This window comes from Globicephala melas, chromosome 18, assembly GCF_963455315.2.
Source record: "Globicephala melas chromosome 18, mGloMel1.2, whole genome shotgun sequence".
Classification (NCBI taxonomy): domain Eukaryota; kingdom Metazoa; phylum Chordata; class Mammalia; order Artiodactyla; family Delphinidae; genus Globicephala; species Globicephala melas.
The window spans coordinates 33665280-33691260 of record NC_083331.1 but is presented as its reverse complement, the minus strand read 5'-3'; the positions used below and the strand labels follow the sequence as shown (position 1 = coordinate 33691260).

Below are 25981 nucleotides of genomic sequence, written 5' to 3'. Positions count from 1 at the left end.
GGACATATATACACTACCAAACATAAAATAGATAGCTAGTGGGAAGTATCCACATAGCACAGGGAGATCAGCTCGGTGCTTTGTGACCACCTAGAGGGGTGGGATAGGGAGGGTGGGAGGGAGGGAGACACAGGAGGGAAGAGATATGGGAACATACGTATATGTATACCTGATTCACTTTGTTATAAAGTAGAAACTAACACACCATTGTAAAGCAATTATACTCCAATAAAGGTATAAAATTAAAATAAAAAAATAAAAGCAAAGGCATAAATAAAATTAATCTGGATAAAAAAACCTACAGTTGATTCTGATACGATTCACAGACACAGTGTAAAGCTTCTGCTTTACAGGAAATAATACCAGATTACTTTGTTATTTTATAGTTATACTAACATGTTGTAATATTGATGGATAAGTTTGATGTCAAAATGCACTCCCTACTAGGGATAAAAAGGAACTAGTAGTCTCTACTGCTACTTGTTGGCAGCATGCATGTATTGCAAGGGCAATTATTGTAAGAATCCAAATTAGTGGAACAATTTAGAATTGGAAGACTACATACAGATCATCTAGTCAAGCTTCCAACTATTATAGTTGTGAAAACTAAGGTCCATATAAATGAAATGATTTATCTCCAAAGAACATTAGTGAAAGAGTATGAAATAAAAAATATCTTTAAAAAAAAAAGAATTGGTGATCTTTTAAGATATTTCTAATTTTTTCTCAAGAAGCACACTACTTTCACTAAATAAATATTTTATTGCCATATAATTCCAAACCATTAATGAAAATTTATTTACAAAATCCACTTTCTTTTCTTGATTATCTAAATAAGGAAAGAAAAAAATATATTTTTAATAAATATGACATGTACATTTTTATTGAAGTTCATAATTATTCAACTTTTCAATTATTCAAGTTTGTTATTTTGGGAGTGATTCTGTTGTTGCCAGATTCTGCCCATTGTTTATAACACTCACATATTCAACACTCGACATATGTGCTTACCTCAGTGAATATTAGATTAACCCCAATACACAGAGAAAAGATTTACCAAATTAAAATAAACTACCTAAATTTTCCTTGTTTAATCCTAACTTGGCCCAATTCCTGGCTGTGTGACCTCAAGCAACCTACCACCCTCTGAGAATCTCAAATTCCTCATCTTAAAAATGGGATTATTAACTTGCAGGTTAATAATCAGGTTAATTAATCTCCTTGCAAAGATTAGAGATAATGCTCACCATGCACCTGGCAAAAGTTAGGTGCTCAATGATTGGTAGCTGTTAGCAGTAAATGAATTTGAGGTCAGCAACCTATACCCTCTTCCCAAAAAGATACCCAGAAGAAGCTAGTGATCATGGGTATACTCCTATGAAAATGTTGACTTTTTACATCATTAACAAAGAATTTCATTGACCCTACAGCACTAATTCAGTGCATGCTGAGATCTGAACAGTCATGCAGTTTTTAACAATCCCACCTTAAATTCAAAGAATCATATAAAAAGAGATTTTATAAAGCCAGGCAAAAGATCTGTCGATCTATGTAAAAACATTACAGAAGCACAAGTTTTCATTAAGCTTTTCCGAGTGTAACACTGTGAGAGTGAAGAATAGGTATCTGAAGGATACAGGACATAGGATCAGTGCCCTAAAATGAAATTTCAAATGATTTCTCTCCTTCAGCGGGTTTGTTTTGTCCCTGACCTAATTTCTATGCTAATTTATAAGGTTGCAATTGCTTTATTCTCTGCAAAGCCCACTCTCCCTTCTTTCAAGTCTCTCAGGGACTGACTCCAGGGAGCAAGGCATATATATATAATCAATAAACTACATTTGGTTAACTGTTCATTATTCACTGACTGCTGATCCACTTTTTGGACTTTCCACGCCTTTCATTTCATCTTCTCCTCAATCCTACTACCTTTCTTTTGATGGTTTCACTGCTCATTATCACCTCTACCAGAAGTGAGAAGGAATAATGTGAAATTTAAATAAGTCAAAAATGACTTTTAAAATTTATTTTGAGGATTAGGATAGAAAGTTGAAAATGTGAGCTAAAATTAGGTCTGGCATTTTCTGATGACTTCACCCAGCTATACTTAGCCCGGTTAAAATTGTGCTAATTCAGTTCTGAAAAATAAAAGGACAGTTCAACCCTATTATATTCCTTCCTCTTGGAATACAGGGAGAAAGAGGAGATATGTGAAATCTATTTACACAAAGTTTTTTAAAATAAAAAGGAAAGTACTAGTCAGAATAGACCAATGCTTAATAAAAGTCTCATTTATAAGTTGCACAGTACAGTGGTAAATGTTTTAGAATACAAGTTTATATTGTAGTAAATTAGCTTATTTGCACCCTTTTTCATACAAGTAATGTAAATGTATATTTATTTTCTTAACTATCCGGCTTTTTTAGCAAAAGAACCAATGTGCTGGTTTTCTTTTAGTCATACAATTATTTTCTGAGTTGTGTAGGGAAAATGCAATAGGATTTTTTGAAGTTTGTCTGATATACTTGAACAATAATTTATCCAAATTAGTACTGGTTCTTAAAAATATTCGTAAATTTTCAAAATTAATAAAATAATATAAAATAAAGTAACTGGTACTTATGGCAATATTTAATAGCAAGGCTTTGGGAAATAATAGTAAAAAAAAATGCTGTTTTGCTAAGTTATCCTCTAATATGGAGATAATCCTGAGGGCAAAATCTACTATATTAAGAAATAGGAAAAAAAAGAAAAAGAAAAAAAAAAAAGAAATAGGAGTATTTTGAGGATTCACATTAGCCATCTCTCTTGCTCTCAACTAATATGTAAAATGAGGGCTAACTAGGTGATCCGTAAAATTACTCAGACCCTTGCAATACTTTCAAGTATACACATAAATATACATTCATAATATATTTTAAGTCTACAAGTTGTGAGAAGATCTAAGCTAGCCAAACACAGAGAAGTTTGTGTCTGTGTGTATGTATGTGTTTAGGAAACAGTAATTGACCAATTTTTTCAAAAAGGCCTCATATAGCAAACCTATACCTACAATCGTGTTTTTCTTATGTTGGTGAGTGATAAATGTTTGTTGACTTGAAGTGAGTTTAAATGTATAGAGGCCCTAGATCCACCATTTAGGTGAGAAGAGTGTACCAGAGTAGAAAGATCATGTGCTTTGGAGGCCTCATATTCAAGTCCAGTCACCACAGACACTGACAAACATGTAATTTATGCCTGTAAAAATTGATATAATAATACCTATATTATAAAACCGTTTGTTATGAGGTTAAAGTAAATAAATACGTAAAAGCCCCAGTAGTATGTTCAGAACATATCTGAAACTCCATAAATGTTTTATTATTTCTCAAATATTATATTGGTTTTACAAATATAATCATCCCTCAACCTTGATTATTGGATCAGAAAGAAATATATATACAATTTTTAAAATATGTATATATTTATAAATTATATATTTATAAAACAATTTAGTATTTAAAATATTTGTATTATATAAAAATATGTGTTTAATTATATATTTATAATTATATATTATATTTATATGATATTATATGTCCTATATATTGTACTATTTATACTTACATATATGCGTGCATATATAATATAAACATAATATATATACACACACATATTTTAAGACATCTAGAGGGACTGCTAATTTCATGCATTAACAAGCAAAAATAAAATAATCTTTTTGTTTCTTTTTTATTGAGGTATAAAATGATTTATAATGTGCTAGTTTCTGGTGTACAGCAAAGTGATTCAGTTATACATACATATGTATATGCTTTGTCATATTCTTTTCCTTTATGGTTTATTACAGGATATTGAATATATTTCCCTGTGCTATACAATAGGACCTTGTTGTTTATCCATTTTCTATATAATAGTTTGCATCTGCTAGTCCCAAACACTCAATGCTACTCTCCCCTGAACTCCCTACCCCTTGGAAACCACAAGTCTGTTCTCTATGTCTGTGAGTCTGTTTCTTTTTGGTAGATAAGTTCATTTCTGTCACATTTTAGATTCCACATATAAGTGATATCATATGGCATTTGTCTTTCTCTTTCTGACTTACTTCACTTAGTATGATAATCTCTATGTCCATCCATGTACTGCGAATTGCATTATTTCATTCTTTTTTATGACTGAGTAATATTTCATTTTTATATATATATATATAATATATGTATATATACCACATCTTCTTTATCCATTCAACTGTCAATAGACATTTAGGTTGTTTCTACTGTCAATAGTGCTGCTATGAATATAAGGGTGTATGTGTCTTCAAATTATGGTTTTCTAGGGATATATGCCCAGAAGTGGGATTGCTGGATCATATGGCAACTCAGTTTTTGGTTTTTGAGGAACCTCCATGCAGTTCTCCATAGTGGTTGTACGAATTTACATTCCCACCAACAGTGTGAGAGAGTTCCCTTTTCTCCACATCGTCTCTAGCATTTGTTATTTGTAGACATTTTAATGATGGCCATTCTGACTGGTGTGAGGTGGTACCCCATTGTAGATTTGATTTGCATAAAATAATCTTAAAATAAGTTCATATGCTTAATTTGTATTTATTTATAATGTTGAATTAACCAGAACAATTATAGAACTATGTATGGTTCAGAATAAGTTTAAATATCTGTGCATATATTAAATCACATGAAATGTTGTGGATAGAATACTGTTATTAAAATACTCTAAATGGTACAATCACAGTTACTTGAAAAATACAATAAAAAATACCTGGAAAACATAGTACTGCAAAATTTTAAAAGTTTTAAGATACGTTTGCTAAATGTACAAAGTTTGATAGATGCATGCTCACAGCAAATAAAGAGATAAAACTACAAGGAGAGAAGCCTTGCAGTAAATGAAAATTATTAACCTTCAGTGATATAGCACAGTAAATAAGGATCAAATTAACCTGTGTATCATTATGCAGTGTCTGCCACAGACATATATTAGGTAAGCCATTTCCCTCATATATGTGTATGTAGTGTGTATGGGTATTTTTATAAGAAATTGAAACAGAGAGGTCTGCTGACTTGTCTAAAGTCACACTGTGACGTCGCAACCACCTAGAGAAGGGCATCCTAATCCCCTGGCTCAGCTCAGTGCCATCTATTATATCACGTTGTTTTCCTTGTCTATAGAAAAAATAAGCTTGGGAGGCTTATAATCTAGCTATTCTTCTAGATTGATTTTTACAGAACACCTGGGAAGCAGGCCCAGAGCAATTGAGACATCTGAGAAGTTCATTATAAGTATCATTTTCAAGGGACTAATAGCATAGAAGCTCTGTAAGTCATCTTTAGAAAGAAATATGTAACACCAGATGGCAGGTCACAGAGCTGGCGTCATAAGGAATAGGAGTTTGTGAACACTTTCATGGTGCACAGTAAGAAGATACAAGGGAAGAAAGAAGGGAATTTGGTCTTTTTTTTTTTTTTTAAGCCCAATTACCATTGAAATCTCTACTTAGATCTTCAAAGAGGAAAGATAATAACAAGCAGCTCAGTTAACAGTTTGGAATGTGTCATGTAAGGTATTCCCCCAAATTGTGCTGGCCTTGATGACAAATTTCCATGCAGGGACTTTGCAATAACCACAGTAACTTAGAGCAAAGTAGGTTATTATTGTTGTCCTAAACATTATCTCCAGAATGTTTAATTTAGGTGTTTCAACTTACATTATAGTTTATATGGTCATGCTTTTTAGAAACACTACAGAAAACTATTGCTGAATGTAGTGTCCTTGTAAAAAAAGGATAAACTAAAGAAAGAAATCCCTATATTTTCATCAAAATAGGTGAGTGATCTTAACCTGTTGGAGAGGGCATGAACTGTAAGGGGATATAGAGTCTACTGCTGTTGCTCTCTGTATAAATGTAGAATTAATTCAGATTGTGGGTCTAGCCTGTATGTATCCTGACCATGGATGGATTGCCTAATTCTGGCCATGTGCCTCAAACTTTCAGAAGCTGTGGATATCGTGTGAAGACATAAACTAAACACATTTCAGAAGCAGCTTTCTACTGATTTTTGGAGTCAGATATGTTTCAACTACAGACCCTAAAGTATAATTATTTACCAATTATGTGGTAAAAGTTCAACTGTAGGGCAGAATGAGCAGCTGAAGAAGCAAGGAGAGGCAAAGCATACTTGCCTGACTGTGTTTTGTTTATCAGCTGTGTGATGGCCTTACACGTACATGTACATGTTCCTGTGTGTTTACCACTTCATCAGCATTCCAGTTTCACTCCAAAGAACTTAAAGAAGCAGATTTTATAAGCCAGATATGTATTACAGAAGGTTTTGTTTGCGAACTCCATGTACAGCCCCATTTGTGCAATAAGAAGTTGTTACACACACCAGGTGTTTTGATGTAGTGCGTTATCAATTATTTAGGACTCTCTAGGATTAGTAGGGATGAGGAGAAAATAGGAAGGGTCAGAAGCAAAACAATTAGCTCTGCTAAGCAATTTATATTCTATTTAGCATACAGTAGAAGAAGAAAATTGAAGTGGATCCTATGGAAAACACAAGATGTCAGATCTTTCTCTAACCCAGGAGGAGTACTTTTCTATTCCAGGTTTGGTCATTAGTTACTCAGCTGAGAGGGTTTTATGCTCAGGGCAGCCCACAGGATATATGGACACCTAGGGATGAAGAGAAATGTCTACTCAGGGAAAGGCCAATGGTCTTTACCACTACTTACATCGCAGCCTGCATATCAAAAAGTGTTTCACGGACTTAATGCACTGGAGCTTCTCACCTGCCCTGACTTTATAAATGAGGAAACTTGTCATACGGTTATTTAGTGTCAGAGCCAGAGGGGATAGCCAAGCATTCTCCACCACACTCCTTCAGAATTCCTTTCCCAGTAAAAATTCTAAGAAAAAAAAAAAGTAATAACTTGAAATGTAGCCTGTTTTTTTTTTTGAACCTAGGCTTCAGTGAGTGCCCTCCAAAAAAAGAAAAAACAAAAAATACATCCCTTAGAGAAATCTGGTAAAATCGCTTGCAGGCAGAACCACTTCTGTTACCAAGCAATTGTTGCCACTCTCCCTCTTGGCTCTTTACCTGAGTCAGAAGCCGCGGTTGTCTCAAAAGACCACAAGGCAGACACCCAGAGACACTTGCGCCTACAACTAGGAAATTGGTAGAAGCTTTGTCACCACCAACTGCGAAGCTTCAAAATTAAAGCACGTCGAAACCTTCACCGATTTCATATATTTGCTTCTCTGCTTCAGACCGCCTTACTAAGAGTTTGAAGTTCCTTCTCTCTGCAGAGAAAGTGGATTTTCTTTCTCTGTGCAAACACTGCTGGATCCAAGTCTCTCGGAAGAACTGGTGGCAAAGCAGGCGTTTGGGGATCGCGCCTGTGATTGCTCCGTAGTGCCGACTTCCTCTCTCTCTAATCAGATGTAAATGCAAGCTTATTAATTTAGTCTAATTCTCCCTCTCACGCTCGCAACCTGTGAACTTGGGTCCTGACTGATGCTGCGAGGAGGGAGGACGGTGGACAAGCGCCCCGGAGTCCGACCGGGTGGCGCCTAGTCGCCGTCTTCAGAGGCAAGTCCCCGCTCCGGCTCCTCCGCCGGGGTCTGGACTTAACCCAGGTCCAGGACAGGAAACCATGACCGTGCCTCGATACCCCCTCACCTTTCTGCCCCCCGCCCCACCTTGAGCTGCTGTCCTTAACTGACGAGCCAGTGACTATTGGCTGAAGTTCCCTAGCCATTTGCATGCACAGAGAGGGAGTGTCTTCTGCCGCCTCCCCGTCAGGAGCGCGCCGACTGCAGCTTCCAAGGGAATGCGCGGCCGAGGGTATGCGCGCAGCTCGCGGGCCCTGCCAGTGAGCTGGCGCCCGGCGACCTGGCACCCGCGCCTGGATATGGGGCGTCTAAGTCGTTCCAGGAGCAGCACCAGCCACAGAAACCTACCGGTAAGGGTAGGGGTCCACGAGCCTCGCGGCCCCGACAAGTTACAGTACTGTGGGGCAGTTCCCACTCCTTTATGGTTTCTCAAACCTTTTACCTTAATTCAAACTTCCCAGGAAGGTTGGGTGGAGGGAACGGGAGTTTGGGATAATGTGTCTGCATTTTAGCAAGGAATAGGCAAGTCCTTGGGTCGTGAGAAGTTTCTGAAGCAGAAATGTAGGCAGATGAGGTGGAGGAGGCTGGGGTGTGCTCAATTGGCTTTGAGATAAAGGGGTTCGTAGATTGTTTCCTGCGGCCAGCATCTGGCTGTGACTGTCTACTGCAATTGACAAATTGTTTTTGCATAATCATTTCCCACATTTACTTCTCTTTCCCTAAGGGAGGGGGATTAGTGAGAGCTTGTTAGGGGGTGGAAATACAGATCCTTTCGATTTGAGTTTAGATACGTACTAAAATGAAAATCAATTCTTCCGACCTAAAGCGTTTATTTGGTGGGGTAGGGAGTCCGAGGGGGTAGAGTTACTATATTATTATTATTGTTGTTGTTGTTGTTGTTGTTATCGGTCTCATAGCAAGGGATGCAACACATTTCGCATTTCGGGGATCTTAGTGGTAGAAACATTTCAATGGAAAATAAAGTGCCCACCTCTCGGTCCTCTCCACTACCAGCCCCCTCCCTCCCCATGACCTACCCTGGTGGTTTCTCTGTCGCGTTGCGCAGTCCTCTCCACTCCGACATGTACTTCCAGGGATGAGTTATGGTTTGGGATTCCGAATATTAACTGAGCGAGGTGGTGATGGGGAGCCGGGCAGGGGCAGGGGTCGGGGGGAGATGTAGAAAGTAAAGAGAAAAATTAAGTTTTGGAGACACTGTTGCCCCATAGATCTTTCCTTTACAGCAAGTTTCCTTTTCACCCCGTTCTGACTGGAGCGTTTGCCTTTGGGAATGGGGATGGAGCCAGAATGATCCCAGGGCAATGGTTCTGACTCCAAGCTCTGTGTTTTCCGCGTGTGTGTAATAAGCCTTCTCTCCACCCTCCACGTTCAGCATCTGCTTCTGTTTTTCCTCTTCGTGGGACCCTTCAACTGCCTGGCGAGTTACAGCCGGGCCACGGAGCTTCTGTACAGCCTGAACGAGGGACTGCCCGCGGGGGTGCTCATCGGCAGCCTGGCCGAGGACCTGCGGCTGGTGCACGGAGCAGGGAGGCAGGACCCGCAGTCGCAGCCCCCGGAGCACAGCGGCGCCGAGCGGAACCCTCCTCTCTCCTTCAGCCTGGCCTCCCAGGGACTGAGTGGCCAGTACGTGATCCTAGACAATCGCTCCGGAGAGCTGCACACTTCTGCCCAGGAGATCGACAGGGAGGCCCTGTGTCTTGAAGGAGGTGGAGGGGCTGCCTGGCGGGGCAGCATTTCCATCTCCTCTTCGCCTTCCGCTGACTCTTGTCTTTTGCTTCTGGACGTACTGGTCCTGCCTCAGGAATACTTTAGGTTTGTGAAGGTGAAAATCGCTATCCGGGACATCAATGACAATGCCCCACAGTTCCCTGTTTCCGAAATATCGGTTTGGGTCCCAGAAAATGCACCTGTAAACACCCGGCTGGCCATAGAGCATCCTGCCATGGACCGAGATATAGGCACTAACGGAGTTCAGACCTACCGCTTGCTGGACTACCATCGTATGTTCACCCTGGACGTGGAGGAGAATGAGAATGGGGAGCGAACCCCCTACCTAATTGTCATGGGACTGTTGGACAGGGAGACCCAGGACCAGTATGTGAGCATCATCATAGCTGAGGATGGTGGGTCTCCACCACTGTTGGGCAGTGCCACCCTCACCATTGGCATTAGTGACATTAATGACAATTGCCCTCTCTTCACAGACTCACAAATCAATGCCACTGTGTATGGGAATGCTACAGTGGGCACACCGATTGCAGCTGTCCAGGCTGTGGACAGAGACTTGGGAAACAATGCTCAGGTCACCTACTCTTATAGCCAGAAAGTTCCACAAGTATCCAAGGATTTATTCCATCTGGATGAAAACACTGGAGTCATTAAACTTTTCAGTAAGATTGGGGGAAGTGTTCTGCAAACACACAAGCTCACCATTCTTGCTAATGGGCCAGGCTGCATCCCTGCTATGATAACTGCCCTGGTGACCATTATCAAAGTCATTTTCAGACCACCTGAAATTGTCCCTCGTTATATAGCGAATGAGATAGATGGTATTGTTTACCTGAAAGAACTGGAACCTGTTAAAACTCCAATTGCATTTTTCACCATAAGAGATCCAGAAGGTAAATACAAGGTGAACTGCTACTTGGATGGTGAAGGACCATTTAGGTTATCACCCTACAAACCATACAGTAATGAATATCTGCTAGAAACCACAAAACCTATGGATTATGAGCTACAGCAGTTCTATGAAATAGCTGTGGTAGCCTGGAACTCTGAGGGATTTCATGTCAAAGAAATGATTAAAGTGCAACTTTTAGATGACAATGATAATGCTCCTATTTTCCTTCAACCCTTGGTGGAACTAACCATTGAAGAAAACAACTCACCCAATGCCTTTTTGACTAAGCTAGATGCTACAGATGCTGACAGTGGAGAGAGGGGACAAATTTCATATTTTCTGGGACCTGATGCTCCATCATACTTTTCCTTAGACAGTGTCACAGGAGTTCTGACAGTTTCTACTCAGCTGGATCGAGAAGAGAAAGAAAAGTACAAGTACACAGTCAGAGCTGTTGACTCTGGGAAGCCACCCAAAGAATCAGTAGCCACCGTGGCTATCACAGTGTTGGATAAAAATGACAACAGTCCTAGGTTCATCAACAAGGACTTCAGCTTCTTTGTGCCAGAAAACTTTCCAGGATATGGTGAAATTGGAATAATTAGTGTAACAGATGCCGATGCTGGGCAAAATGGATGGGTTGCCCTCTCTGTGGTGAACCAGAGTGATATTTTTGTCATAGACACAGGAAAGGGCACGCTGAGAGCCAAAGTCTCTTTGGACAGAGAGCAGCAAAGCTCCTATACTTTGTGGGTTGAAGCTGTTGATGGAGGTGAGCCTCCCCTCTCCTCTACCACAAAAATCACAATTCTCCTTCTAGATATCAATGACAACCCACCTCTTGTTTTATTTCCTCAATCTAACATGTCTTACTTGTTGGTTTTACCTTCTACTCTCCCTGGCTCCCCAGTTACAGAGGTCTATGCAATTGACAAAGACACAGGCATGAATGCTGTCATAGCTTACAGCATCATAGGGAGAAGAGGTCCTAGGCCTGAGTCATTTAGGATTGACCCTAAAACTGGCAACATTACTTTGGAAGAGGCATTGCTGCAGACAGATTATGGGCTCCATCGTTTACTGGTGAAAGTGAGTGATCATGGTTATCCCGAACCTCTCCATTCCACGGTCATGGTGAACCTATTTGTCAATGACACTGTCAGTAATGAGAGCTACATTGAGAGTCTTTTAAGAAAGGAACCAGAAATTAACATAGAGGAGAAAGAACCACAGATCTCCATAGAACCGACTCATAGGAAAGTTGAGCCTGTGTCTTGTATGCCCACCTTAGTAGCTCTGTCTGTAATAAGCTTGGGTTCTATCACTCTCGTAACAGGGATGGGCATATACCTCTGTTTGAGAGGGAAAAGGCATCACAGGGAGGATGAAAATTTGGGAGTACAAATTCCATTAAAAGGAAAAATTGACTTGCATATGAGAGAGAGGAAACCAATGGATATTTCTAATATTTGATTTTTTTTTTTTTTTTTTTTTTTTGCTGTGGAGTAACAGAGATGTTTTAACTGACTTTGGAGAGTCTTCACCACCCAAAGAGTGTTGGACATCTAATTTATAACTTGTACTGTATTGTAAATAGCTGTTTACAAGTTTTTAAATTCAAAATCAGAGGTTATAAAATGTGTACAGCATTTTTTAAATGAAAATTGGTACTAACAGCTTTGGAACTGTTATAAAAAAAGCTTGGACATGATTTGCAGCTTTCATACACCAAGCAGATGATTGTTAAAACCCAGGAATAAGGTAAGAAAATGGTACATTGCATTTTTGGCTAAAAAAGTCCTTTAACCACAAGAGGGCATCAGCTGCTCCTTTGCAGGGAACTCTTTTAAGGTATTGTACATGACAGTTGTACATGAAATTAATGAAAGAGTCTATTTTAAATATATTGTTTTTAACATTAAACAAAGATAAAATTAAAGTAAATGGAATGTCACCCCACTTAAATGTGTGATAAAAAAGAAAAGAAATGCATTTGTAAACAGAATGTTTATTACCTCACAAGTGCACAATGTATAATTTGAAAGAGAAGACTTCACAAAGAAGCGCAATTCTTTTTTAGCAAGGATAAACGCTTTGCCATGTGTTAAAGATCTGACGTGCTGAAGATTAATTCGCCTTCTGTGTACTCTGGTTGCTTTCTCTTTGCTTTACCACTGCACTTGTTATTATTACAAGGGAAAATATATATATTCTTTCTTAAAGAAAATGTAACTAGAAATTATGTCCAAGAGAAACAGTCAGAAGCAAAGATATGTTTCAATCTTAGTTGCTTCATAGGTGTTCATGACATTTTCATGCTTTCACAACTTGTCAGTAGTGTTCTATACTTGGGTTATGTATTAGATTCTTATATACTTAAACTCATGTGTTACAGAAAAAAAAGAAAAATCTTATTAAAACAAAATTATTCTAGAAGCTGGTGGACACTACTGGTTGTTTTAACTGGACCTTTTCTATGAAAGTTATACTTATCTTTTTGTTGTTGTTTAGGTTTGTTGGCTACCGGTTCTGGCTTCCTTTCTTTGGCTTTGGATTAGGTCCAAGAGTTTATTTGTAAGCCCAGCAGCAGATTTCTTTGATAATTTAGCTTTTACTGAACACTTTGCAGTGAAGCAAGCTGGTTTATCAGTGATTGATCATCTTCACTTCCATGTGTGAGCTGGAAATTTTATTTTATATGAGAGCTATAGCAAAATTATCTTTGTAAACAAAGAATAAATGTTAGCTTAAACTGGATCATTCTACTTTTGGGCATCATGTGTCTGTACTGTACCAAAAGTGTTTCTATGTCTGCAAATTAAAGGTATATATTTTCATAATTTCTTTCTCATTTTTACTGTTTTATATTTGAACATGGGCTTGTTCTTTTACTGAAGCTCCTGTTAATGGTATTCATTTGCTTTTAGAGGTAAATGTGGGTAAACTAAATATTCTGTTATGCTAACGTTTATATTAAACTAATTCATTACTTAATTAAACATTTGGTAAATTATTATTAAATACATGTGTAGTTATAGACATATATAGACACACACACTTATATATATGTATATATATATAATAGAAAAAGAGTATGCCTATGTGTTTGATAGAAGTTCACATGAAAATTTACACCCATGCATGTGTATATGCATATTAATTTATTATGACTTAGAATCAATTATAAACACTCATTTTAATACATACTTATAACAAATCCTCTGTTAGCTGTGTTACAAGTGCTTTCAATAAATTTTAAAATAAAAACACATTGCAAAAAAAGAATACAAAAACTCAAGATCTTTTGAATAGGTATTAACTCATTTTCTTGTTTTCTTAAATTTGAGAATTTTAATAAATAAAATAATAAGCATATGAGGCAGTAGTGTTTGTTACAAAAAGGAAATATATTTTTATTGGAAATTCCTTTTTTATGAGAGGCCACTGAGCTAAGAAAGTAAGATCATTTAACCCCCCAAACTTTTCATTCATAATTGATATAGAGCAATGGAGGAAACCATCCTCCACCAGTCATTTTTATATCTGATTTCTCTCCTTTACAGGGAAGAGATACATGTGAAACAAGTAGCACCATTAAAAAAAAAAAAGTCCTCTACAAATGCAATGATTTAATTATCAGTATAAATAACGAAACATTTTATTCTTTTATGAGTTTGAAGAAGGTTCATGTGTTTGGGGTATGGATTTCATCTCTAGCATGAAAAAAATGCCTGTAACAATAAAAGGACATATTTCTGAAAAACTTCTTGTGCCAAGATTTCCTTTACAAAAACATCTCATTCACTTTAAAAATATATATAACCAGGAAAGTTAAAGTAAATTAAGCTCAAAGATAAAAGCCCCTTTTTTCTAACACCTTGCGCTAGAACGGTTGCCAAAATGTATGCTAATCATGTCAATGTTGTTAGTTGAGCTGGCACAAAAATAAATGTTCCATTCATTAAAAACCCTAATATCCATTTAACAGTTTGAGAACCAGTGAGTACTCTTTGCCCAATTTAATGAAGAAGAGATTGCTCTGATCTTCACACTGCCAAACCCATTCTTACACTACAGAGAAAACTGTTCATTAATTTGGAGGTGGAAATTTAAAACAACAGCAATTTCAGCTACAAGGGAGGAAACAATTTACCTTACTTGACTCTTTAGAGGCCCTGACCCTATTTAAAAAAAAAAAAAAGTTTTCTTGGCAGTTATGCTTTTATCAATGGCAGTTAAAAGGAAAAGGAAAAAGAGACACTTCTTTTAAAACAATTTTGTAGTATTAGTGTATTAAAAAAATCCAAATCCTTTGTCTTTTTGGGTGCTTTGCATGTGTTTTATGAAAACACCAGGTATAATCTTGCCTGAGAAATACTATCAGTGAAGCAATATTAGGGAAGGTGTATAAAGTGGACTTGATTGCAGTAATAGCTCTCATAAGGATTCTAATTTGTGCTCCCAGAACATGTTTCGATTGACAACTGTAAAAAGAAGAATTATACAATCCTCGCCTGAGTTTACGGAGACTCGGGTTCCAATCTCTCCTTCCTCGGTGAGGTGAAGACTCTGTGGGGTCCTGACTTTTGGCAGACAATGAAGAATGTAATGAAAGGACAGCATTGAGCATATGGTACTCTTCAATTCACTGGGCAGCCTCAGCTCACAGACACCAGAGACATAGATACCTGAACATTGTCCTCACTCTGAGGTAGATTTGCTCACTGCAAGAAAGCAGTCAGTGCTACCAATTACATTTTACTGACTTGTGCAATCTCTGCCTTGCAATGTGCCTTTAGAGTGTGAGCAGTCAACAAATATTTATAGAAAGGAAGAGGATTGACAGTTATGCAAATGGACTCAAAGAAGAAAAAAATCAATCATATTAAAAAAATCAGTAATTCCTGAGCAAAACACCCACCATAATTTTTTTCTAGTTAAGTCTATTTCCGATAAGAAAAGATCATGAATACTTTTCAGATGGTATATACATATATACCTACAGTCTATAATCATTTTTTAAATGTCAGTTATTGTTTGTAATTATTCTTAAAATAGTAGCACTTTTTTTTCTGATAAAACCCTAAACTGGAAATGTATTCCTTTAAGCATATAAAACAAAACTGAATGAACTTTAAGGCTTAACCCACTAATGTTAAGAAGTAGGAATACTGTGAAGGTTCAAAAGGAAACTCGGTCATTCATACCATACATATTTATTTTGGTACTCAATTACCATGGGCTCAACTGAGAACAAGACAGAGTCCCTTGATGACTTTAGATTATAGTGTGGGAGGCTAATAAGAAAACATTCAATCTGAAAACACTGTGTGGGATAAATCCTGTTCCCAGGTTGCCAAGTGAACCTAACTCAATCTTGGGAAGTCTTAGAGAAAGTTTCCTAAAGGAGGCAATTTCTAATGTGGGCCCTCTCAGGAAGTTGATGCCTAATTTGAATATAAGAAGGAGAAGTTAGCCAGTGGAAAGTGGGCAGAAGGAGAGAGAAGGGTATTTAAGGAAGAGGGAATAATGTGCAAGGCACACATGTGCAAGTGAGCACATCATGACTAAAGAAGCACAAATACTACTGTTCTTCTTGGCTGAAGGGATGAAGAGAATGAAAGATATTATTAACAGTGAACTTGGGGATGTACATGTGCTGCAAATAATAAAGGGACTCGTGTCATACCTGGAGGTTGCAATTTTATCCCAAAGCCAATGGGAATTTTAAGGATTTGACCAGGCTATGTGTGGTTTTTAAAGATTACTTTGGCAATGTGTGGAGGTTGTGTTGAAAACTGTTCTAGAAACTGAACAGAAGGAGTAGTGACAATTTAAGTGAAAGACGAGGCTTTAAACCAGGCAATATGAAAGAGATATATAACATAGTAGGTAGTAATTTATAGCTAATAAGGAAACTTGTGGTACTTTACAATAAACTTAGTTTTGAATAAACTAAGACAGAGTATCAAGAAAAATTTGACAACTGAGGGGATTAGAAAACAGCAATTATGAAAGTAAAAAATAAGCAAACTCTTACTGAAAACAGCAGAGTTAATTTTCCTTCAAATATTTCTCTTAAAACACACAATTTAATTTTACATTCATTGGAAAGTTAACCAAAGTGTGATACTTAAAAAGACAATATACCAAATATTAAAAAAAAATTCTCTGAGATGAAATCACAGCTAAAAATGAAGTCAATCAAAACTAACTATTAAAATGAATTAATAAGAATCATATATCTTCCCTGCATGCACTTGTAGAAAAGATAGATATAATTTAAAAAATAAAGTTACTTATACCTCATAAAGAGAAAAATATTAAAAAATTATGTATTTGACAAATATAATAATTGCAGGAAAATAGTAAGGAAACAAAACTTTAGGAGATTAGGGAATAAGTGATAATAAACAGGGAAAATTTTATGAGCCTTACAGAAAAATGGAGGGCATAAACTTGATTTATAATACAGAAAAAAATATTTATTTATGCAGAGTTTATATTTATATGTATATACATATGTATATATTAGATATAGGAAAGGCAGTTTCAATTGTGGATATAAGAGATATGGTTAATTCAAAAATGCAGATGACCAGGCTTGTGTATATTAAGGTAAATGAAGATAAATCCAGAATGACTGAAAGCTAGGAACTCACTAAATCACAAACTTAACACCTCAAAGGAATTTTGGATTATTGTTCTTCTCCTTATAGTTTTGAGTATAATATCCTAAAGCATCCATAAAGATAAGCACTATTATCAATTATTTATTTACTAAACATATTTACTATTAGCCTATACCTCTTATAAGCAAGATATTGTGCTAGGCCCAAAGGTAAATTTTGTTCCATTCTCAAAAAAGATCACTCTCCAGTTTGAGGAAACTAGTGTAAACTACACATAATAATGGATGAATATGTTCTCCCTCCCATCTACTCTTCACCTGTGCTTCTTGTACTTCTACCAGAGGGAAACAAGGATCATAATGGCAGATGAAAGCGCTACCTAATGATATAAACTACATACTGAAAGCTAAGAAGAAGAATATCAAAATCATTAGAGGAATGTAATCTTTGCAAAGTTTATAAATTACAAAATAGGGATTGAGTGCTTCTTGTGGAGAGAATGGGTGAATTTAAAGACTTTTATAACATATATTTTTAACTCATTTTGAAAATTGGAATTCTCTATAACTCCCAAGTACAACTTTCACTCAAAAGATTAAAGAAACAAATGCACTGGGCACTGTGAACCAACTATTCCTTTCAGAAAAATCATAGATTTACATTTCAGAATAATTAAAATGTGACTATGATATTTATTGAATCTACATATGTACCCTGTAGTAACCTTGCTACTATATTTCAAAGAGAGCACTGATTTCTGCTTTGCAAATATACTTTATATAATTTCAAATTCGTAGTTTTATGTTAATAAGATTTTTTTTTTTTTTGCGGTACGCGGGCCTCTTACTGTTGCGGAGCAGTCTCCGGACACGCAGGATGCGCAGGCTCAGCAGCCATGGTTCATGGGCCCAGCCGCTCTGCAGCATGTGGGATCTTCCCAGACCCGGGTATGAACTCGTGACCCCTGCATTGGCAGGCAGACTCTCAACCACTGTGCCACCAGGGAAGCCCTGTTAACAAGCTTTCTTAAAGTACTTTCTTGGCAATGTGAGGTTTTGATTTAATGGGGTGTAAAATGTACTTTGGGAGTTGTTATGTAAATCTTTCAAATAATACTATGTAACAGTGTTTTTCAAAGTTATGAGATCTGGTATAACATATGATGAGAGAATATTTTAACATTAATGTATAAAAATTACTGCACATATGTTCTGAATCCTCCATCTCATTATGAAGAAAAAAATACTCCAGAGGAGTTAATTCTAGAAGATTCATAGGAAAAAGCATTGTACTTTAAAGGCAGAGTAAAATGGGCAAAGGAAGAAAAGTAACAATAACAATTTCAAAATTCTAAAAAAGTAAATTTTGTTTTCCTTTTGAAAAACTTCATCTACCCATCTTCCCTCCTCACCCCACTGTCTTATTAAATTGGGAAACTAGTTTCCTTTACATTTTTGTAGTTAAATTATAAAATCATAAACTTTTTCAAAATCAAATGAATGTGGGCAATGCTAATTATAAACCAGGTGCTAAAAAACACTATTGCTTTATATTGAGACAGCTTTCCATTTATGATCCTTTCAATTATTTTTTCAACAGTAAGAAGTTGCATTTGTTTTACAGATTTTCTTGTAATAGCAGTTAATATTCACTGCAAGAATTACAATAACAGGTATTTAGCTTACCCTTAAAATACTTACATTGAATTATCTAAGCATTCAAATTTAGCAAAGCCAACTATTCTGCATATGTTTGATTTCTCCATCTAGTCCTACAAAGGATTTTCCTACAAAAAAGTAGTATAGAACATATAATTTTCCCAGTCTCATTTACAAATGTATTTAGCAATTGAATCAGATTTCTGTGAAGAATAACTGAGTATAAGTTGTCTTATAAGATTCTTTGAAAAGAGAGATTTAATGTAACTTAAGTGAATCAAATTGATTGCTTTTTTATGCTTTATGCTTGACTCAGGGCACACTGTTTGAAATGCCGTGACAAACAGCATTCCCCATCAAACCATTTGGTGGGAGTGTCAATTACTGCAATTAGAGATGATTTCTAAAAGACCTCAATAGTGAATGTACATATTGGGAAAGAAAGGTAAAATATCTATGAAAACTTATGAAACATCTGTCTCATGGAGCCAGGAGGAATTTTAAAACATCAATGTTTTCTTCCCCTTTGAGCTTCTTTGATCTTTCTTACTCTATCATCCTGTTGGTCTCTCATAAGGGAAGCTCAATATTCTCAGAATCCATTTATTAGTCTATCTATGGTAGGCAGAATAGCCCTCCAAAGATGTCCATGCCTTAATGCATGGAACCTACAAATACATTATATTACATGGCAAAAGGGGCCTTACAAATATAATTGATATTATGGACCTTAAAATAGAGACATATCCAGCCTAGCTGACAGTCTGCAAGGAATAAACTTGGAAGTGGATTCATCCACAGAGCTTCCAGAAAGCAATACAGCCCAGCTGATACCATGATTTCTTCAATTCAAAACACCAAGCAGAGGACTGGCTGAACCACTCTGTACCCAGATTTCTGACTACAGGAATGGAAGTTAATAAATGGGTGTTATTTTAAGCTTTTATTGATAATTTTATGATAATTTGTTAAAGCCATGATAAAAAACTACTATGATATCCTGAAAAATACTTTACACATCCATTAAAGTTGGAGTTTAGTTGACCTAGTATAACAAAACATTCATTTTATTTTGGGTAATTTTTACAATAAATGTTTTAATTTTTCTTTATAAAACATGGGTGTTAAGTATATATTTAATTATAATTTGCTAGGTAAAGTAAAAAAAAAAAATCTTAGAATAATTATATGTGTGTATATATATATATATATATATATATGAAAATAAAATCATGTATTGTGAGCCTACTGTGTTCCAGGCAGTGTGACCCTGCCAGTTAAACTCTATGTTCATTTTACTTTTACTAAGTCACAGAAATAAACAGAAAACCAGAGGTGTTTTTATTTTCCTAAAAGACATTCTCAGTTGACTGGAGCTGGAATGAATAACACTGAATTGTTGATTTCATCTCAGACCCAATTATTTATGAAATGAACGGAACAAGTGATATTTATAATTGAGATACTGTGGGTGGATGTGTTGTGATTGCATATGTAAAATGTTTATCTGATGAAAAAACATGCATGTGCATGTTAAAATGCATCTTTTTGTTGTTGTTGCAGACAAGATGGCCTTTCTAATGGATGAGTCACTTCAATCAATGGATCATTTGAAGTGACTTGTAATCTCTAATTCTCTGAAAGCAAGCACTTTGGGGAGTTTCTTTTCTTTTTTTTTAAACACATTCATTCTTACTCCATTTGTCTACTAACTCTACTTCCTATTCAAAAGCTGCTGCAAACTATACAATGAATTCACAGAAGATGAAGTTCATTAGAATCATTAATTTAATATGCACTGACTTTTTATTGGGCATTTACTTTTGCCATATCCAATACATAATACATAGGACCATATTATAGAAAACACTTTACTCTGGTAAAATGATATCATTTTGCAAGAGCAGTCAAATAGTTTAGATTCATATCAGAACTCTTGTGATGAAAAGCTAAAATACAAAGTCATTTTTCTCCTCATGTTGCAAAAAGGCATGTTTCTTTCTTAAATATTTACATTTCTCTTTCACTTTGTATGTCAGTCATTTTTGAAGATTGTAGGGATTTTGTTCTAAATTCTAATCTAAGAAAAACATTAGTGACACTGGTTCAAATAAATTTAAAATACAAATAGGAAAAGCATATTCCAAGAATGAAATGTTCACGTAGTTAATAAAGAAATAATTGGGGTGGAGAGACAGGACATCGTAAGTGATCATTTAGAACACATTTTAGAAAGAAATTGGGATCATCACTCATGGAGCTAGATACCTGATTTCTAAATGTTGCCGAGTCTAAGCTACACTTTCACAAAAAGAACATGCCTTTCCCATCATTTGTCTAATCACTCACTAGGCTGTGGAATAATTTCTACTCAAGTTATTCACTTATGAAATACATTTAGGATATGTAGAAACTCAAAACTGGAGTTTTGCATAGAAATGATGTCTGGCTCTCTCTTCTCTTCCTAGAGGTTTAGTTATTGGTTAAACATGAGCCAAGTACTGAGACGGTACTTCTCAAAGATCAGCATTTCCAGGTACACATTCCAGAAGTTCCTCTCATGCTTGAGTTGAGATGGGAGTTTTTCCGAAGTTGTCAGAAAAACCTACAACATTGGAGAGCCTCTTCTCTGAATGTTTTTAGGCGGTCCTTGTTGATGTGGAACACAATGCCTCCTCTGCTGGATGGGTTGGGTAACCACTGCTCAGAAAATGGCAGGCAGCTAGCCGCAGAGCCTTTACAGGCCTAATAAGGTGACATGTGTTGTCATCTTGCTAGACTCACTGTGTGGCACACAGACCAGCAGCAGCAACTGTAGAAACATCTGGTTGCTTTTTGGACTTAAAGAATCTTGGGCCCACCCCAGATCCATTAAACTAGAATCTGGGGACTTCCCTGGTGGTCCAGTGGTTAAGACTTCGTCTTCCAGTACAGGGGTGCAGGTTCCTTCCCTGGTTGGGGAGCTAAGATCCCACGTGCCTCATGGTCAAAAAACCAAAACAGAAGCAATATTGTAACAAATTCAGTGAAGACTTAAAAAAAAACAAAAACACTAGAATCTGTATTTAATATCTCCAGTTGATTTGCACGTACACTAAAGACTGATAAAAATGTGTTTGGATCATTGGCTGTCACATTTGTCTGCATGTTGAAATAATCTAGGGAGCTAAAAAAAAATAACAAATGATGCTTGGGTCCTACCCCACAACTTTCTGATTTAATTGGTTCAGGGAGTAGGATGGGAGTCAGGACTTGTTTTTAAAAGCTCCCCAGTGACTTTTTAATGTGTAGCAAAGTTTGAAAATCACCAAATTAGGGTCCTACTATTCTGTAATTTACCACTTTTACTTGGTATTCTAACATCCAGCCTATTAAGGATTTATTTCATTACTGGAAATTCCTCCCAACATGTTATAAAGTAAGACACTATTTCCAATACTTCCTAAAGATTAAACTCATAAATTAGCATGAATCAAATCTTTTTTTATTAACATTGTCATCAGAACATTATCATTATAATCAAAAGCAGACAAAGTAACTAGAATGGTAACTAGCATGTCTGTTCCTACTTTTTAGAAATTTTAGTCTAGGACAGTTCCTAGAATATAAGACTGATGAGCACAGCAACTTTGTCTCTTTGTTTTTAAGGTGTAGTTCTAGAACCTACATAATAGAGACTCCATAAAAAATATCTGTGGAATAAATGAATGAATACATGAATGGCATGTGGTCCTAACACATAAATTAGTGTAGTTATGTACTTTAGAAGAAAACCATTATATTTTGACTTTAAAAGACAACGTAGGGAACTATACTCAATATTTTATAATAACCTATAAGGGAAAAGAATCTGAAAAAGAATATATATATATATATATATATATATACACACACACCTGAATCACTTTGCTTTAAAACTGAAACCAACACAACATTGTATATCAACTCTACTTCAGTTTTAAAAACGAACTTAAAAAAGGGCAATGTAGCAGAGTCTTGGAGCTGATTCTGGAAGTAGTGCTCTGAGGAGGGTTTGCAAATAGAACAGGTATGATTGGCCCCATCATCTTACATACCCTTAGTGTTCTGGTTCGTACTTGGGAGGGAAAAAGTAGGGAAGTGGGTAGCAGAGGTATCATGTATTGGCCATTGGGACAAAAATGTAATTATTCAGGAGGTTCTCTTTTCTAGGGGCTATAAATGCTGTTTCAACTATCAATATGAGAGGTGTCTAGTAAGGAGAAAGAATAGGGGAAAAGTATAGAAAAGTGTATTCTAGGCATGAAAATCTGAAGTAAACAAAGATGAAATTACTAGCAATTTTAATTGTTAGGAATGAAAGATGTGCTGATGAGAAATTCACTACTTATCCTCCCATTTTATATGACTGAAAAGAAACAGAGAAATCCTGCCTAGCTTGATTAGAAGTGAAAAAGGACTGGCAACATCCAACAAGGTAAAGGAAACATGTATTTATACCCTGCATCTTCCTACTACTGGTGTTAAAAGCTTGGGGAAACTTCATAAATATCTATGAGCCACATTTTCCCCAAATTCACACAGGGTAATGACCTGGGTTTGTTCTGGGATTAGAGATAATGCATGTAAACTGGCCAGCACTATGTCTTGTACATGGGACTCAATCATTCAAATATTATTTCCCTTCTACTCCCCATTTGCCTGCCCTAGCTTATTTAAAGGATGACATATTAAGGGCATAGAAATCTCCAGGGCCAATTTTTGTATATTCAGGACCTAGCACTAAATGTTTGTTGAATGAACAAATAATAAAAGTGGTTGGTATTATTTTGAGTTTCAATTGCTTTGTATGGTGGGTAGGGTGGAAACACATGAAGATGTAAAAATTGATTCATAAATTAATTTATTAAAAATTCTCATTAAGCATCTAGTATGTACTATGTACAGACATACTTTAAAATGTGCAATTGGAACCATTCTTTGGCACTCAAAGTTTATCTAAGGACACTGAAAATAAAACTTCATTTTAATGGGATAAATGTCAATAGGGGATGAATAAAGCCAAAGAAATCAATTCAAGCATTTGGTTTACAGTATTTTCTATGCAGCTCGTTTCAATTTCAAAATTATTAATAATCTAAAGGCTGAGTACATTTCATTGAGTGTCCACATATATTGTCACAGCAGAACAAGCAGGAAAGGCCGGCTAGAAGATTTGAGGAGTTTGGGCTAGAAGTATCATCTGTTCCTTAGTTTTTCTTTCTTTTCTTTGCCTCCTGCTTCCTTAATTACATCCAAATTGTTCTTTCATTTGTTTTTCTGGCCCTTGCATCTGAGACATGATGTCAGTAATACATACCATCTTCATTTGGCTCCTTTCTTTCTAATTTGTACTTCTAACCTATTGTTTTTGTAAAAATGTAGGATTTGTCAATTCTCTCTCACACCTGTCCTTCTCTTTGAAGTAGACACATGGATACATTTTATGATTAGAAATTCAGTCACAAGATAGTAAATATGCTGACCAACTATCTCTGCCACCCTTAACCAACCAAAGCTTGAAGGACACAGAAGGCAGCTATAGATTGATCTTACCTTGTGAAAATATACACAAAGAAATTCTCTTCCAATAGAATTGTACTATCATATTGACAATTACAAAGATACATAATTTCAGGGAGTCTGTGCTTCTGGGAAATTAAAACAAGTAGATTGCTGATACAAGTAAAAACAGGGATTTTTTTCTGGAGGGCTATTTATTGGCTGATGTGTATGATATGTATACATTTACAACTGTGCATTATTCTTTTCCTTGCATTTCCACTTCTAAAATTACAAAGAAAATAGCTTCCACAAGCATACTTATTGTAGAGTTTAATAGTACTGGAAAAAGCCCTACCTTTACATTGATATATAGTTGGCTACATATATATAGTTGATTACATAAATTATGATATAAACATAGTAAAGACAATATGTCTGAATGTTAGACATAGTAAAGACAATGTTAGACATAGTAAAGACAATATGTCTGAATCATCACAAACTCCAAAGCACTTTTTTTTGTTTCCCTGTATTATCCCTATAATTACTAGAGTTATCTTGTTTTTCTCACATGTTAATTTATTACATTCCTTACAAAGGCCCCCCATTTATCTACAGCAGGGTTTCTTAACCTGATATGCATATAACTGAAATAGGGGTAAAAAATAGAAAATAAAGTAGGACAGGGTAGTGGGGGACATATTATCAAGAAATCTGCATTCACACCCAGGAGATTAATCATAAAATGAATATACACTTTGTGATCCAGGAATATGTGATCTAGGACAATCTTAGTTTAGCACTGCTGGTGGCTATTTGGATTTCTCTGTAGTAAGAGCCTGTATGAGGATCAGGATAACTCAGAAGACAAAAGAAAAAAGGGAGGGGGGAAGAGAGGAAGGAAGGAAGGAAGGAAGGAAGAAAGAAAGAGAAAGAAAGAAAAAAGAAAGAAAGAAAGAGAGAGAGAAAGAAAGAAAGGTAAAGAAAGGGAGGGGAGAAAAACAAAACAGAGAATTGATGGCATCTTTTAAATCCTCCAATCCATCTGTGCTTAAAAAGAGACACTCTGGAGATTTTCCATTGTGTGAACAATAAATCCACTCTGTTGTTTTTGTTCCTTCAAATTATTTTGAATTGTCATCCTGGTAATTTTATGCTTTAAAGTCTTGACTACTACTTCATTGGAACAACTGATTGTAGTTTTCTAAACACCCCATGATACTATGTCTCTACATTTTGCACATGCTGGTCCCTCCACTCAGATGTCCTTTCCTCCCTCATCTACCTGGACAGTATCTACAATCATTAAGTCTTAGCTCAAGTATCATTTCCTCTGGAAAGCCTGCTGTTGAGAGCTTATTTTCTTCTACTTCCAGGGCATTTTGCACCTACCTATACCATAGTAATGAACTGGAAATTCCTGTGGATTGTAACTATTCTTCTGCATAATTTTCTTATCAGTAAAATATGAGATCCTCAATGGAAAGAGAGTTATTAAGGAAAAGACAAAACAATGGGAAAATTGTTTCCCAATCAGATCAGAGATACATCAGAGACCTATCATTCAATATTTGGCTTTTTAGGCCAATCAAGTTAGTTACTAACAATGAGTGAGATTTTGAATCTTTCAATGTTTCCCTTTGTAGTTTTGAGTCAATTTACATTACTTAGGAGAAATAGTCTGTCTCTAACATGTCTAGTGTCCTTATCTTTACTAGGAAATTCATGAAGCAAAACTTTTATCATTAGCTTCCCCATTCCCCAGAAGTTTCTGGGTCATCTTAACTTATTAATAACTTCAGATACTGTAGGCTGTGCTATCACTGTAGGCCATGGAAATCTATAATCTTAGTAAAAAATAAGTTGTAAATATACACAAAATAATGAATATGAGAAT

General features: G+C 36.1%; 1 protein-coding gene across 3 annotated transcripts in view; it reads left to right on the top strand.

Annotated features, from left to right (window-relative positions):
- The first annotated feature begins 7832 nt into the window (after nt 1-7832).
- The window catches only part of PCDH20 (protocadherin 20), an 84831-nt gene continuing 66682 nt past the window's right edge, over nt 7833-25981 (top strand). Inside the window, exons 1-3 of one of the 3 annotated variants that reach the window (XR_009559839.1) lie at nt 7833-7980; nt 9024-12032; nt 12783-13358. Coding sequence is in view for 1 of the 3 variants with exons in the window: in XM_030830352.2 (XP_030686212.1) it covers nt 7849-7980; nt 9024-11744 (2853 nt within the window). In the remaining 2 variants the exon portion in view is untranslated. Of the gene's footprint in view, nt 7981-9023; nt 13359-25981 lie in introns of those variants that run through there. The other 2 variants (XR_009559840.1, XM_030830352.2) reach the window with 2 other exon arrangements.